The sequence below is a fragment of the Ambystoma mexicanum genome, chromosome 11 (assembly GCF_040938575.1).
Source record: "Ambystoma mexicanum isolate Mex_15411 chromosome 11, UKY_AmexF1_1, whole genome shotgun sequence".
In the NCBI taxonomy this organism is placed as follows: Eukaryota; Metazoa; Chordata; class Amphibia; order Caudata; family Ambystomatidae; genus Ambystoma; species Ambystoma mexicanum.
In genome coordinates, this window is record NC_090934.1 from 124655269 (window position 1) to 124671843 (window position 16575).

At 44.7% G+C, this 16575-nt stretch overlaps 1 protein-coding gene across 1 annotated transcript in view; it reads left to right on the top strand.

Annotated features, from left to right (window-relative positions):
- GNL2 (G protein nucleolar 2) overlaps nucleotides 1–16575 on the top strand; it is a 448358-nt gene that overhangs the window by 379825 nt on the left and 51958 nt on the right. The window contains exons 14-15 of the mRNA XM_069622651.1: nucleotides 125–204; nucleotides 11681–11766. Of these exons, the coding sequence (XP_069478752.1) occupies nucleotides 125–204; nucleotides 11681–11766 (166 nt within the window). The remainder of the gene's footprint in view (nucleotides 1–124; nucleotides 205–11680; nucleotides 11767–16575) is intronic.

Here is a 16575-nt window from a genome sequence, read left to right on the forward strand (position 1 = left end):
TTACTAATGGTACATTACTAACACCTATTTTATTTTTATTTTTTTCCTGTATGTGGTAACATATATTTTATACAGTTTTTATGCATGTAAAGAGGTTGATTGTATATTGTTTGTTTTGTCATAGAATTCCGAAAGGACTGAGTGAAAAAGTATTTTCAAAAACTGAACATAAACCGGAGGAGTCGGAAAAGCTGCAAACCCAAGGTAGTCTTGAACTCTGAATACCCTCCTGATAATTCCCATTGATATCGATGCTTTTGTGATGTGATTTTCCTGTCTCTACATCCAATACTTTAGTTTATCCATATTGTTGTAGCAGTGACTGTGCTGTAGACACGCCTCAAGCACAATAGGTACAAACAGAGCTTCACAAACTGTATTGCAAATCTCTGGCAGACAAGGTTTTACTCCACAATGACTTTGCTGGATTTTTTTATCCTTTTTTATATTTTTTACTACCCATAGCGGGTCGTATGAAAATTCTGCTTTTCACAACTTCTAACTCAAACTTCAGCAGGCGATGTCCTTGGGTGGTAACTTCATAGAACAATTTGTTATACTCTGGCCTGGTGGACAGATGTATAGTAGGCCAACCTAGTTCAGTGGCCGTAACAACTCTGGGAGCTGTAGCCAAACCAGTTCAAGATGGCAAGGTCAAGGCTAAGTCTCATGAGGTGATGATCACGTAAGGTGTCCTCAGTGAGTACATATAGTGAAAAGTCAAGGAAAACACTTAAACAGTTATAAAAAAATGTATTTATGGCCATATAACACTGACAAATGACTAGTAGCTTGTAATATTGTTAGGCAAGAATGGATGCAGTAACCCTGTGGGAGACTAAACCAGCCTTGTCCTCTTGGCAATAGTTAACCGTTGGTATAAGCATGTACTACACAAGTTGGTAGAGTGAACTGTAGGGTTGTAACATAGACCTTCACAGTGACAAGTATCCAAATAACACTTATACTCAAGCTTTCTTAATTAAACAATTTAATAGTCCTTTTGAAGAAGCCTTCTTTAGTAGGGTGCAAAATATGTTAGGCAAAGTTTGTATGCAATACCCTCTGGGAACAAACCTCTCGGACTACAGGTATAGGAAACCTAACCTTTGGTATAAGCTTGTACTACACAGTTTTGGTAGCGTGTTGAGCAGCCAGGCTTATCTCAAGAGGGGTCAATGTGAGCTGTTACAGAGTTAGAGATTCACAGTGACAAGTATTCAAATAAACTCTTACACTCAGGGATTCTTGAATAAACAATTATTAATTTCTCACTCAGTTAGAATAAGCCTTATTCAGAAGGGAGCAATATAATGGTAACACACAAATATAACTCAATACTGTACACTTAGTTTCTAAATCAGTAAAGACCCTTTTGGGATGGCCCACAGACACAACCTACACCCTCGGGTGACTTCAATAGCTATGGTGCTGGGGACATTAATATCTTACTGTTTGCATTTAGAATAGAACAACATGACACCACAAATATTCTTAAGCAGGCAAATACTTTTGGACCTCCAAGAACAGTCATACAATACAATAGGCTAAGCTAAAGTCAATGGGCAAACGTCTTATATAGGATGAAGCACTTCTGATAGGTAAGTAGAAAGTCTTTGCACAATGTTTTAGAAGTCTTTGAAAAAAAGAAGACTCAAAAAGGCCACTAGCTGTTAGACTTGTGAGTAATAGAAGATGCAAGCAACTCTACAGCAATAGGTAAGTTCTCTCAGACTTTGTACAGTACCTATAAAATGAAGGAAAGATGCAGCAGATGGCTTCTGTTCCTGTGCAGCTATACAGATCTCACTGTTCCTGGGTCTGTCGTGGGGACAAGAGGGAGGACTTCTGGAGGACTCCTGCACTGCAATGGGATGGTCAATGCTCTCAACCGGCTATCATCAAATCAGTGGCTGTTCAGTGTTTCAGCTCCTCGCTTCTACCGCAAATAGCAACATGGCGGTTCCTGGCTGTCGAGATGGACCTTCCTTGGTTCTGGAGTCCCACACTCTGTTGGGACTCAGGCTCGGTCAGTCCTGCTTCCTGGGAGTCTGGAGGCTCTTCCTGGAGCTCTTGGCCAGCTTAAAAGCAACGCACACAATCTGGTGTTCCTCTCTGTGGCTATACAGTTTCTAGCAGCAACTCTGGAAATTTAACCAGCTCCAAGATGGATGTCCAGGTGGCTTACTTTGGAGTTGATTGGTCCCACCAACTCAAAGGGAGAAGTTGTCCTTGCAGGGGCTTCTCTGTCGATACGGATTTGGAGTTTCAGCACAGCATCAGGGCGTCACCGGGCAAACCAATGGTCCAGGAGTTGCAGCAGGTGTCCACTTGAAGTTCTTCTTCGGTTCCTTCGTCCAGTGGTCGACTCTGCCTTCCAAGCCAAGAGACTCGCCTTCTGAACAGTTTCCTCCCTTTCATTCCCTCCTTGCTGCCACTCACCCAGCAGGGTTGGTGTCCTTGCCGGACAGACAGCCAGCCAATCACGCCCGAGTGCATTTGGGTCTCTTCCTGCCCACCCCAGACACTCAGACGCCAGAGACTTACCTTTAATTAAGTTCTCTCCCATTCATTCCAGGCCAGCTGTCAGCCACCCAGCAGGGTGGCTGTCCTTACCGGACAGTCGTCTGGCCAATCGCCACAGAGTGCATTTGGGTCTCCTAGGAGACTAAGCTCCAGGAGTTTTGGGCACCACCTCACTTCCTGCCTACCCCAGACACCCTGGAGCCAGAAGTGGGCTTCACTTGTGAATCCTGCCAAAGGCAAAGCGAACAATGGGACCAAACCTGGTTTGGCACGCAGAGCAAACCTCTAGAAGTACCTTTCCACAAAGAAATGGTGAAAAAACACCGGGACCTGTTTAAACAAAACCGGCTCAGACTCCATCTTGAAAAACATGGCTTGTGCGATCTAACATTACCTGAGCTACGAATAATTTGCAGTCGGGGAAAAATCATGGTAGTTGTAAAACCACTGCCACCAGCCATTCTGAGAGGAAAGGGTAGCATTTTACTGCTACATGAGTATCTAGACACAGGGCATACGAATTAACCCCTTTAGCTCTCTGTTGTAAGATAGGGTGTGCTAGGTCTAGGAATTTAAAAGACGCGTAAAGTCAATTTCACTTTACTTACTCTGGGGAAACAGTAGTTTATCCCAGAGATGGTATTTAAACCATTGGAAAGCCTGAAAAGGTTTCACTGTGCCACTCCACTGAGGGTGCTGTGTGACACAAATAAGAACATTATACCTATGGAGATGGTTAAACTCCATAACCAAAGAAAAAAAACACATAAAAAAACAGAGTGGGGAAAAAGGGTCACTCTCTCTCTCCAGGTAAAAAGGCAAGTCCCCAAAATCCAGCAAAGTTGCTGGGGGTCTCTAAGGTGAAGGGAATTAGCACATTTGAGAATTCTCCCTAACACAGACTTACACCAAAGGTTGGCTTGCCTATTGCCAGGAGGACATGGTTGCTCTATGGAGCGTCTTAAAAATTACACCCATAAAGAGGCACACATTCTGTGAGTGTGGAAAAAGATTCCCACTCGGAGGTAGGACAAATAATCCACCAGTAAAAGCAAAAAGCTCTGGGGTTGACACAGGTCAGGAAGATTTATCATTACTGTGAAAATCTTACCTAACAAGCAGTAGTTCACCCAAGAAATAATAAGATAATTAAAAGAAAGCCACTGCATTTAAAATGTTGTGTGCTGCCATGGTACCTTGGGCAGTCTAAAGTTATAGGAAACTCCAATCATACAGTATGGGTAGACATAAAGAGGTCACCCATAAAGAGTGGGAGACTACGTCAGAGGGGGAACAAGATGGGGACAAAGTAAAACCATTACCACATCCAAGAAAAAGGTTCTGGGGGTGACAAAGGTCAGGAAGATTTCTCATAAAGATGAACATCTTTCCTAAAGATGTGTTGTAGGTTTAACTCACCTTGACAGCTGATGTGATCTAAATAAGGTTATACTTTGGGTTGTAACCCATAAGTGTTGAGTTGGTTTTTATAATTGTTTTATTTATTTCATTATTGTAGTTCAAAAGACCTTTTACATAGAATAAAAGACAATAGCTGTCAATGGCAAGGAAAGGAAATACATTGGTGTTCATATGAGATGTTATAATACTTCCCCAAGATGTGTCTTGGCATACTTGGTCAGAATATACTGTACTTGGTCAGAATATACTGGTGTTCTTCAGTTACAAAATCACTCAGACCAACACTGTTATCCTGCAACATGTGCAACCACCTTCTTTCAATAATGGATACAATTGGACACCATTGTTACTTTTCTTTTTTAACACAGTTCAGAGGGAGTAACTACACTTGTATTATTACCTAGAGACCTAAAGCTGCTGAAGGCTAGGTATACACACTGAACTATTTTAGAAGTGCTTTAGAGAAATTCAGGGATTGCACAAGCCAGTGTTAGTTTATAAGAGCAGCAGCTATTCAAGGTCAGTATAACCTATTTGTACATAACATTTACACTATTACTAATACGGGAATAGATAGTTGAACCAATGCTACTTTTCAGAAGTGTATTTTACAATTCTATGTTAAATAAGAACTCTAGCAGACTCTTCAAGGCAATCCATGTTGGGGAGTATGTTCATTTCTGTGCCAATTCCCTTTAACGGTAGAGACCGCCAGCTCTTTTGCTGGACTCAGGGCTTTTTCATTTTAACTCCCGAGTGTGGCTTTTTCCTCACTCGTGTTTTTTTTATTTTTTACTTTTTTGTTTATTACTGTTTAATGGAGTCTTGTAAGCTTAATAGGCATCTGCTTTTTGCATTGTGACACATCTTTTATGCAGTGCCACTGAAAAATCCCTTGGACTTTTTTTAATGTTGAACTACATTTTCTTGGGTGGACTACTGTTGGGTAATGTTAGAGAATTCTCAGAAATGTGCCAATGCCCTCTAGCTTTGAGACACCCATCAACTTTGCTGGATTTTGAGGACTTGATTTATTTAACCTGGAGAGAGACCCGTTTCCCCACTCTCGTATTTTATTATGATTTCTGAACTGTTCATTTTGGTTGTGGAGTCTGACAAACTCATAGGCATCATCTTTTACATTGAGACACACAGGCATGTCTCTTAGATTTACCCAAGGTTTAAATACCTTCTCTGGGATAAACTACTGTTTCCCAGAGCAGTAAAGTGAAATTGACTTTTCTTACTTGTAGCTTTCTAGACCCAGCACACACTATCTTACAATAGGGTGCTGGATGTGTTACCTAGTGTCCCCATTTATCTAACTTCTCATGCAACATTTTTATGTTACCCTTTCCTCTCTGAATGGCTGGTGGCAGTGGTTTTGTTTTTACTACAGTGGTGTGTGTTGGGGAGAGTTCTTAAATGTGCCAATTCCTCCCACCGAAGAGCCCTCAAGCTCTTTTGCTAAACTTTGGGACTTTGAACTTTTAATTCTAATTGATTTCTGTGTTTGTTTCTTGGTTATGGAGTCTAACCTACTCCATAGGCATCATCTTTTAATTTGTGTCCCCCAGCACCCTCAGTGCAGAGGCACAGGGAAACCTTTTCAGGCTTTCCCAAGGTTTAAATGCCTTTTCTGGGAAAAACGACTGTTTCCCAAAGTAAAGTGAAATTGACTTTAATAGTCTTTCCAAATTCCTAAACCCAGTAAACCCTATCTTATAAGAGTACTGGAGGGGTTACTTAGTATCCCCTATGCCTAGAAACTCATGTAGCAGTCAAATGCTACCCTTTCCTATCGAAATGGCTGGTGGCAGTGGTTTTACAACTACCATGATTTTTCCCGACCGTGAACAGTAGCATTAAATTGCGGGAGCCATGTTTTTCAAGATGGCGTCTGAGCTCCCTCTGTAAAAACAGGTCCCGGTCTTCTTTTTCGCCATTTCTTTTTGGAAAAGGCCTTCTAGAGTTTCTCTGCACGGCAAACCAGGTTTGGTCCATTTGTTCCTATGCTTTTGGCGGGCTTCAGGACTGAAGACCGCCTCTGGCGCCTGAGTGTCTGGGGTGGGCTGGAAGTGAGGGAGGTGCCCGAAACTCCCTGTGCTTAGTTTCCTAGGAGACCCAAATGCACTCTGGCGTTATTGGCTGGCTGACTGTCCGGCAAGGACAGCCACCCTGCTGGGTGAGTGGCAGCCAGGCTGGAATGAAATGGAGGAAATTGGATAAAAGGCAAGTATTTTGGCTTGGAAGGCAGAGTCGACCACTGGAACGAAAGAACCAAAGACGAGCTGGAAGATGACGGCTGCTGCAACTCCTGGACCGTTGGTTTGCCCGGTGAAGCCCTGCTGCGGGTCTGAATCACCAAGTTCATCTCGACCAAGAAGCCCTCAAGGACGACTCCTCCCTTTTTCAGTTGTTGGGATCAATCAACTCAACACTAAGCTACCTGGATACCAATCTCGGATCTGGTGGTTTTTTCAAACTACAGCTTGACTACAGCTACCGGAATTGAAGAATTGCCCTTTGCCAGCTTTTCGACAAGTACCAGTGCAGCACAGGAGCCCCCTGACGTCCTCACTCTTGTCGCCACGACTGAGGCTCAGGAACAGCGAGATCTGCAGGAACAGAAGTCTTCAGCTGCATCTTTTTCTTCATTGTAAGGTACTGTGAAAACCCGACTGAGAGAACTTGCCTCTCACTGCGAAAGTGCTTGAAACTTTGGCAACTTGCAGGCCTAGTCATATTGTAACCCAACATGTGAATCTTTCTTTTACAAACTACTTCTGAGACCTTGGCAATGACTTTTCCGTTTAACTACCAGAACTGCTTTATCCTATACAATACTTTATCCCATTGACTTGGCCTAACCTATTGCATTGAATTGACTCCTGGGGAATGCAAACTATTTGCACTTTTTAAGAATAACTGTAATCTCCTTTTTATTCTTCAAACAGAAGAAAGGAAATCCACATATAGACACAAATTATTTGGAGGTGTTTGTCATAAAGGTTTAGAAACGACCAGTACCAATGCTCAAAAAGAGTCATCAAAAAGGAAAAGGAGAAATATACAGGTGTGTCTTCAAGATTATATAAATGTATTACCAACATAAAAATTATTTCAAAGATTAATAAGTATGCAAAAAATTAAAGTAAATAGAGGTTAATGAGAAATAAAAACGTGGTTAAACAAAACATTAAGAAAATCACATGAAATAATTTTTTGGTGATGAAAACAATATAAAGAGGTTCAAAGATGGTTATGTATTTTTATCCACCACTGATATGCACCAACAATATCCCTCATTGGTTACAATTAATTCATCTAACTGGTTGCATATGTGGATATAAAAGTAGTGTGTGTATGATCAGGATCTGATCATATCTGGTTTTGTTAACTTGCCAAATCTGCCAACATGTTTGCCTGTGTTGCAAAGTATTAATAATAAAGCTTCCTAAAGTAGTAAACCACAATCTATTAAACAAAGAAGGAAAAGAGAAATGATCTTGTTAGGTGAAGCGCTGTAGCACATTTCGGCTGGCCGGAATTGGCGGCATGAAAGTTCAGCCTTCCTCGGGGCAAAAAGGACCGCAGTCTCCTAAACGAAGGGGGGAGGGGGGGCAGAGAGAAAATACAGATACAAGGAGGTATCAGTAGTGCATGAAGGATACGACTGTAATTACTTTTTCCTTGTAGAAAGGTCTAGACATATGCTACAAAATTCATTTACAGAAAGATGTTCACCTCCTATACTCACCCTGAAATTCAAACAGGGGTATTGGAAGGTGTAGTCTTAGTTTCGGAATCAGACTTCCTATGGTATGGCCTTGCTGATATCTACACGTATTTTTGACAGAGGCTGCAGGAGTCTCTCCGTTAGGCTAATACTGGTGGTTCCTGGGGTATGTGACTTGGCCCATGATAGAAACCCCGGCAGGTGATGAGTACAGCTGCCTGTAGAATTAAAAGTAGTGCATCAGGTCAGTTTGAAAAGGGCAGTTTAAACCCAAATGCTCAACCAGACTCTCACTAAGGTGAAACACAGGTTTTAGTCTAGGTTGGGAAAGAAGAGGCTGTTTTTAGAGAATATTCAAGGTGCTGTAAATGGCGGCTTATCGGTTCCTACCTGTGGAGGAACCGGATCTCTGTTCACGGAGCGGAACTCGGACGTGAAAGATGGACGAAGAATCTACACAAGTTCAGTAATGCTGTTGGGGATACAGTATTCTTTAAAGTTCGTGCAGAATCGCCACGTATAGAAAATATCTAGGTGCTGGGGAAAAGAAAAAACAGATATATTCTGTTACTGACGGAGGGAGGGCAATTCTACATGGTGTCTCAGCGAGATGTATGTATAAATATATGTATAGACAAACCCTCGATCTAGATGGGGGGGGGGGGGGGGGCTTACATTATAAATCTCGCAATGGTGCGAAGTCATCTGGTAAGGGAGCTGAAGCAGTCGGTCCAGGACCTGTCTGCAGTAAGCAAGCGTCCTCTCCAGTGAGCAGAGAGAAGCTGCACGGTAGGGAGCCTGCGCAGGATGGTGCCTATCTGCAATGGCTGGGTTGGTTGCCAAGGAGACGTCCGCTTAGCCCGTCGGGGGTTTCGGTGGAGCCGCTGGTATGACCTTTTTATTAACCTATGCCTTTTTGCTCCTACTTCAAATGCTCTGAATGCCATTTTGCAAAGTAGTTTAAATGCCTCAGAACCTGACAGTGTGAAGGATTGAAGTATATTTTTGTGTGATATAGATTGCCTCCTTCTAGTGAATGTTTTATAACTGACTGTGAAATAAATTAATAAGTGTTTTACTAAGACACGTTGAGTGTAAGAGTTTGTTTGAATACTTGTAATTATAGACCTTGTAACATCCTTACAGCTCACATTCCCCTCTTGAGATGAGCCTGGCTACTTAGCAACACTACCACAAAACGGTGTAGTACAAACTTATACCAAAGGTTGGTTTTGCTTACGCCTGTAGTGTTAGTTCTGTGTAGTGGTCCCAAAGGGTACTGCCTACAAACTTTGCCTAACACATTCGACCAGCATGTACTACGTCAACAAGCAGGGAGGCACCAGATTCCCTCCTCAGACTGGCAATCGGCATGTGGGAGTGGGCCCTGGAAAACTGCATACCTCACGGCAGTCCACCTCAGGGGATGCCAACCTGGAGGCAGACGGGCTCAGCAGGTTGGGAGCGGACAGTTACGAGTGGCAGCTAAACAACCTCATCATTCAGGAGATTTTCAACAGGTGGTGTCGTCCCCAGGTGAATCTCTTTGCCACCTGGCACAACAAGAAGTCCCCTCAGTTCGCCTCCTGGCAGGGACCGGGCCCTGGCTCCCTGGGCGATGCATTTTGGCTTCAGTGGAATGGCATGAAGGCTTACGCCTTCTTGCCCACTCCACTGATTCAGAGTGGTTTGCAAGATCAAGGAGTCTCGCCAACTCAACATCATTCTAAAAGCTCCATGGTGACCAGCCAGGTCATGGTTTATGGAGCAGCTCAGCCTCTGAGGTGCCTCAGATTCACCTACCGACAGGCCCAGCACATCGTCTGGTGCAACAGGGGGGCAGGGTCATCCACCCCGCCCCACAGAAACTAGCCCTCACAGAGTGGTACTTGAGCAGGTAACGCTGCAGCACCTCAGCCTCTCACAGGCTAATCTAGAAATCATACAGGGCGCAAGGAGCAAGACTACCAGGGCACAGTATAAGAGTAAATGGACCAGATTCTGCCACTGGGCAGACTCAAAGGAAATCGATCCCCTGGCATGTTCTTTGGGCGACGTGCTCTCCTTCTCGGCGCACCTCGCCCTCTCTGGTGTTTAGGCTGACACCTGCTGTACATACCTCGCAGCCATAGGGGCTTACAGGAACTCTGAGCAGGGGATCTTCTACTCCTCCAATCCTATCATCAAACATTTGACTGGGCTCGCTAGGCTCTACCCACCCGTCAAGAGGCTGCACCCTGTGTGGGACCTCAACATAGTCTTGGGCGCTCTAACGCACAAACTGTTTGAGCCAATGGCATCCGCGGACATCAGGCTGGTCACCATCAAGATGGCCTTGCTAGTCGGCCTCCCCTCGGCTCGTAGAGTCAGAGAAATACAGGCGCTGGTCGCCTCGGAACCATATACTACCTTTCACAGGAACAAAGTAGTCCTGCGGACACACCCGGCCTTTATGCCCAAGGTGCCGTCTGCTTTCCACTTGAACAAGGAAATAGTCCTTCCTATGTTCTTTCCCGATCCCAAGGACGGAGCACAGAGGGTGCTGCACGGCCTGGAGGTCGGCCGTGCCCTGAAATTTTACTTGGACATGACCAAGGCCTTCTGCAAATCGGCCGCCCGGTTTGTCACTTTCGGAGGCTCACGACCAGGCTATCAGGCCTCCATATCTCGCTGGATGGCCTCGGCCATCAAGGAAGCGTACAAGTGCCAGCCCAAGCAGCTTCCGGCCAAAATGCACACCCACGCAGTCAGGGCCAAGGCAACGACCATCGCATTCCAGCGCCATGTCCCTTGGCAAGTCATAAGCAGGACAGCCACTTGGGCCACTCCCTCGGCTTTTTGCAAGCATTGTTTGGATGCTGGCTCTAGGTCTGATGCAGCTTTCAGACAGGCGGTTCTCAGGAACCTATTTGCTTAAGGAGGGTCTCCTCTACACCCTGGGGCTACATTCAGTTGTACTCACCCATCCAGTATGGAGGAAAGGGGACAGACGTAGGAGTAATTATAAGTTACTCTGCGTAGTGACTAACATACTCTTAGACCCTAGTCCCCTTTCCTCCATACGTCCCACCAACCTCCCCATAATAATACTGGTGTCATTAGGCAATGGTAAATCTATTGTCGACACGTCAATGGGGTCTGGGGTGTGGCGCCGGAGGGCGAAGTCAGGGCAACGCATGCTCCCTGGTCGAACCCCCGCACGGAAGGTTTTTTCTGGTGAAAAAGGTTCCGTCCCTTGGAAGGGACACTAATGCAGTATGGAGCAAAGGGGACTAAGGACTTAAGAGTAGGTTAGTCACAATGGAGAGTTACTTATAATATTTTGTAGTGTTTAAGGTCATCATAAATTGAGCATTTAAATTGGGGGATTAAAATGAGCATGCATTGGGTGTCGTGTAAAATAGATTTCTCTTTAATAAAGTGAACTCAATTTGCCATGTTTTAGCTTTCTCCCTGTTTTAAACACAATGGTGCAACCAAAAAATCTCCTAGATAGGAAGTCTCTTGTTGAAAACATCTTGTGTGGAAATTGCATTGTTTACCTTTGAAGACAGAATGTTCAGAATGCAGTCCTTCCCAGTAGTTATTGACTGCACTATGAATGTTCTGATTGGCCAAGAGGATGTCAATAACTATCTCCATGTGCTAATAGTTCAAATGGGATCTTAAACTTACTGAATATTATTGGCTGTCGGCATGCAGGCGAGTGAGGTAAATGCACAGTAGTTTAATTGATACTGGGTTCAGTATCATTGATGTGAGATGACACCCCAAACACAAGGAGGAAAGGAGACCATGGACTAAGAGTACAGCAGTACATACAGCGTCTAGCTTGTACTTTCAAGGACCATTACAAATACCTGGTAATTTTCGGTATTGCAGGAACTTCAGCAGAGGCATTTTCCCTACCCTAAATGAGTTTTACTGTTTCCTTTTAATTGGAGCTCATATGAAGTGACTGACATCTGTGCTTGTGATATTTTTGTTTTGCAGCGAGTGCACAGAAAGGCAAGAAAAGGAAAATGCAACATCAATATGGAGAAGATGAAAACCCACGCAAGAAGCTCACGTCAAAAGAGGTAAGTGTTACCTCTGTCCTTGGACATAACACAGCACACTGCGTTTTGTTTATTTTATGTTATATTTGCAACTGCCGTTGTCAGTGGTTTGCACTGCATCGCTTCAGGTTGTCCAGCAATTCAGCAGATGATAGTCTAAACGTACACAAAAACAGCTAATTGAATAGCTTGAGACTATATAGTTAGGATTACATGCAAATGACACATGTTGGCAGAGATGGCTAGAACAATGTGACATTAACAGTTTTATGTGTTGGTTGTGGTTGCTTTGTGGTTTGCTATGTATGTGAATGTGATCGGACAGAGTGAGTGAGTGAGTTTGCTTGAAGTATTTCAATCAAGCAATAGTCTCAGCCTAGTATGCAGCGCACAACCAAAATGCTTATTTTATCATATTTTGTAGTTTATGTACTGACGTGCATGTAAGAAATGGTACATCGGGAGTACTAAGTGTAAATTAAAAATTTGGATTCAACAGCACGTGAGGGCCATTCAACATCCAGAACCGAATTACCCCATGGCCAAACATTTTAGTGATCACCATGAGGCTAAATGGACAGTTTTTACTTCTTTGGGATACATAAGATAGAGATTGATCCCAGAGGAGGTAATAGAGAGAAGAAACTTCGACTAAAAAACTTGTTGCATCCTAGATTTTGAAAGCAAAACACCCAGTGGGCACAATACAGATGAAGAACTATACACGTTCCCGGGTTAATATTTGAATTTTTATGATGCAATGAGACTGATATAATTGTATCCGGAGTACTGATGTGGACCACGATATGAAAGCAAACTTGCTCTCCTGAGTAGATTGTATCCAGTATGAGAAGAAAGGATTTCCTGTGTTGTAATAAGTCCTTTTGCCCTTTTGGAGATTTTGTCTGTCGTGTTGGTCTTTTGTTTCCCACCTTCTCTCTTCTCCAATATCGGGTTAACAGTAGAGACTGTGTAATTTTAATTCACTATTGGGATTGATGGGTTTGGGTGATCCAATTCACAATATTTGTAAGGTTTTGATTGGATGTAACATGTGGCCGTTCATATTGAGATTTTAAACCTTCTTATGCTTTTAATCTGTATATAGAGATTGGTACCCGTCCTTGGTAGAACTATAGACACTTGCACTTTCTGGAGGGACAGACGAATAGCACTTTTTTTCCAATTGCTGCTAACACATTGCACTTTGGACCAAGGTACGAGTACCATGTGTTTATATAAACCGAAGGCCATTTGGTGATGGTTTAGCTTAATAACCGCCAACTTTTAATATTAAGTATGGCAGGCTTTGTGAAGGACCATTTGGACTTAGCAAATATGTACATACTTTATGGCCATGTTGTTGACATTATGCACTTTACAGCTATGCTACGAGTAATCTGCAATACTCCTTTGGACTAAGCAATATGTGAACTATGCACCTTATGGCTAAGCTGATAGCACTATGCACTTTTTAGCTACGTTGCGAGTAATATGAAATATAATTCATTATTCATAATAGCATTTTATTCCTAACACCATTGGAATTACCAAAGAGTATCATCCGTACAGGGTCATTTGATCTCCACCACGCAATGAAGAGGCAACGACAAGCACTATGCTGGGGCACACAGACCTTATGTAAATTACTGGTACCTTCACTAAATGAGCTTTACGGCATGCTACCCAAAAGGAGGGCCGAGATATATACATAATACGGGCTAGAAGCCTGGGTTTGGCAAACCCATATGATATAACAGACCCGTTCCAAAATGGCCGACACAGTTTTTTGACAGATTGCATAGTCCTCTCTCCATGTCTGTCCACATGTCACATGGGGTATTTTAACCCCCTACAGTGTTTGGGTCACTAGTTGTGAACAAGCAGACAGTGGACCGTGAAACACGTAGACTCCATCTACTATGCGCCAGCCACCCTGGGAGAGCCACAAGTTGAGTGGCTTGTGAAAACTTTTTCTTGCCACGAGGATGTGCAATGATTTTATGGATTTTTCCTTTTTGATACTTAAATAAAGTGGAACAATTTTGCATTTTTGGTTTCCTGATTCTGTAAATTCTTTTGGGACCAAGGAGTGCTCCTCCACCACTTGCGGAAACGCAAGCTGAAGCAAGATGTGTGTGTGTGTGTGTGTGTGTGTGTGTATATGTGTATATATATATATATATATATATATATATATATATATATATATATAATTTATTTCTGAGGCTTGTGGAATCTGCTTAGATCTTAGATCACATGCTGTGCATAGGCCGACATCTAGTGGAAGCTGCGGAGTATTACAGTTTGTTTTTCGAAAGTCGAAAATGGGCGTCGACACAGGGCGTGCCAGTAATACTATCCCTAGTGTGACGTCCACTGTACCCATGATCCCTCACGCGTCTAGGATCCCCAGATTGTTTTTTTCCGCCATTCTGGTCGGAAGCACTTCATCGGAGTTCCCTGGCTTTGCCATATTTTCACTAAAAATAATTCTAATTTGCCCCGTTTTGTCAACCTTCGTCGATCAACATCTCGACGCCGAACCGGGGAGGAGATCAACGTCGAATACCGACGGATTGGGCCTTGAGGCTTCCGCCTCGGCTCGGGCCGCTGGCCTCGGCCCTACAAGTAGGGAGAGTGGGGGGTGGTACACTTCCACACTCGGCTATATAGATATATATATATATATAATCATATAGACACCTTATTACCTACACACACTTGCCCGCTGCCCACAGGCGCGTATGGAGGGTACGCCCTTTCAGTTTTGCCCCAAGTGTAATAAAAAATACCCTTGGGTAGAGATAAGCACGCTACGTGCAATCTTTGCCTACCCAGAGACCACCCCGAGGCGGGTTGCAGGGCCTGTAGTAGGTTTAAGCCCAAAACTCTTAAGGACCGCTCCACCAAGCGTTGGGCCCACCACGCCAAGCTAGCAGCTATGGAGGCGGAGGGTACCTTCAGCGACGGCAGCGACGCCGAACTTTCGGACGGCGAGGGCACCAAGGCGTCGAAAGACAGCCGAACGCACGTCCCCGGCCTCGGAAGGTCGTCCGTCCCGGCGACTATGGGGAAGTCCCCCGGCGACAAAAGCGTTACACATACACACGCTAAACACAAAAAATCCACCCGAGATTCGACGTCGTCGAAACCTCGGAAAGAGGCACAGAAGGAGCGGTCCGAAAGGACGTCCTCTGGGCGGTCCCGGTCGAGGTCGCCGCACGACGTCAGGCAAGCCTCCACACTTGCACATAGTGCCTCGACCATTAACATCACGGAAGATCAATCGTCCGGAGACGAACACGACTTCCATCCCCAGCCTGCACCCCAGGAAAAGGGTACATCACTTGGGAGTAAAGAGGGCCCAGTTTCGAAGGCTACTTCGAAAGACAGGGATTCCACCTCCGATCCTCGACGCCAGGCGTCGAAAGATAAGGGAAATGGTAAACACACTTCCACCCACGGGGAAGGGGGTAAACAGCAAAGGAAACAACCCTTGCAATCCTCCACAACAAAAGAACTGACTTCCCCGTCCAAGTCTTCTCAGGGCCAGTCCATAGAAAGTCCCAGCAAGGTCACCCCAAGCTCCAAACTCTGGTCATGCGAGGACATTGACAGAGTAATGTCAAGGATGTCTTCCTTGGCGAATTTCTTCGAAAGACACCCTGAACAACTCCTAGCTTTATCCCTTCAAATAAAAGACCCCGGGTCGAGACACCATTAAGGCCTTTAGACCCCATTGAGGTCCAACCCTATTCTTACCTCTTCCCTACAGACCAAGGAAACTCTTCCCTTATAGAGGGTCAGGAAATTGACACGCCAGAAGATCTCACAGGATCAGATTATTACGGGGAAGACGAAGACGAGGATGAGCCAGAAAATAGCCCAGATATTTTCCGAATGGACTCACCAGTCGAAAGGGAAGCCCCAGTGTCTGATTCCCCAATAGATAATCAGCCCCTCCTGAATGAACTGCTCTTTCGGGCAGCTAACCACTTCCACATAGACACACAAGGTGTCCAGGAAGAAAGGGACTTTGCGGAAGAACTAATAGGGGAAAGGAAGCCAGTAGCCCAGACCATTCCCATCCTGAAATCTATTCAACGCAGAATAGCACCATCCCTTGTCAACCCAAACCTGACAAGACCTGTGAACCCGAGGGAGGAGAAGCTGTTTAAAGCAGCCCAGTCGGACCCCCTATATATTAGAGGTCAACTTAAGCCAGACTCTCTAGTAGTAACCAACACCCGCAAAAGAGCTGGTACACCATTATCTTCCTCTGAGGCTCCCCCCGACAAAGAAAGTAAACGTTATGGTTTTGGCAGAAAAGTAGCTTCCACGGCAGCCTACCAAGCCAGAATCGCGAATTCCACCACACTGTTGGCTAGCTACAACTGTCATCAGTGGGAAGAAGTGGCAGCACTAATATGATATGATACGGTATTTGTAACGCGCCTATACACAAGTGTTTCAAGGCGCGACGAGGCGGGGGGGGGGGAACGAGGGAAAGACAGACAAACGATCCTACTAGGCCAGGTGTCATTCAGATCGCGCAAGTGCCGAGGTAAGGGGAAAAAGGAGAAAGTGCAAGGGGAGGAGGTGGGGGGGAAGTGCAGTACAAGGTAAGTAGCGTAAAATAAATAATGAATAAAAAGGGCCAGCTGGTGGCAAGTGCAAGGTAAGTGCAGAGCAAGTGCTGGGAAGGGGGCTGTAGGGATACAGTGACAGTCCCACGGTGCAGGGGGGGCCAAGGGAGGCAGTGCAAGTGGAGAGTGGCTGGGCCCTGGACCGAGGTCGCTGAGAGTGGCCCAGATGCAGGTTAAGTGC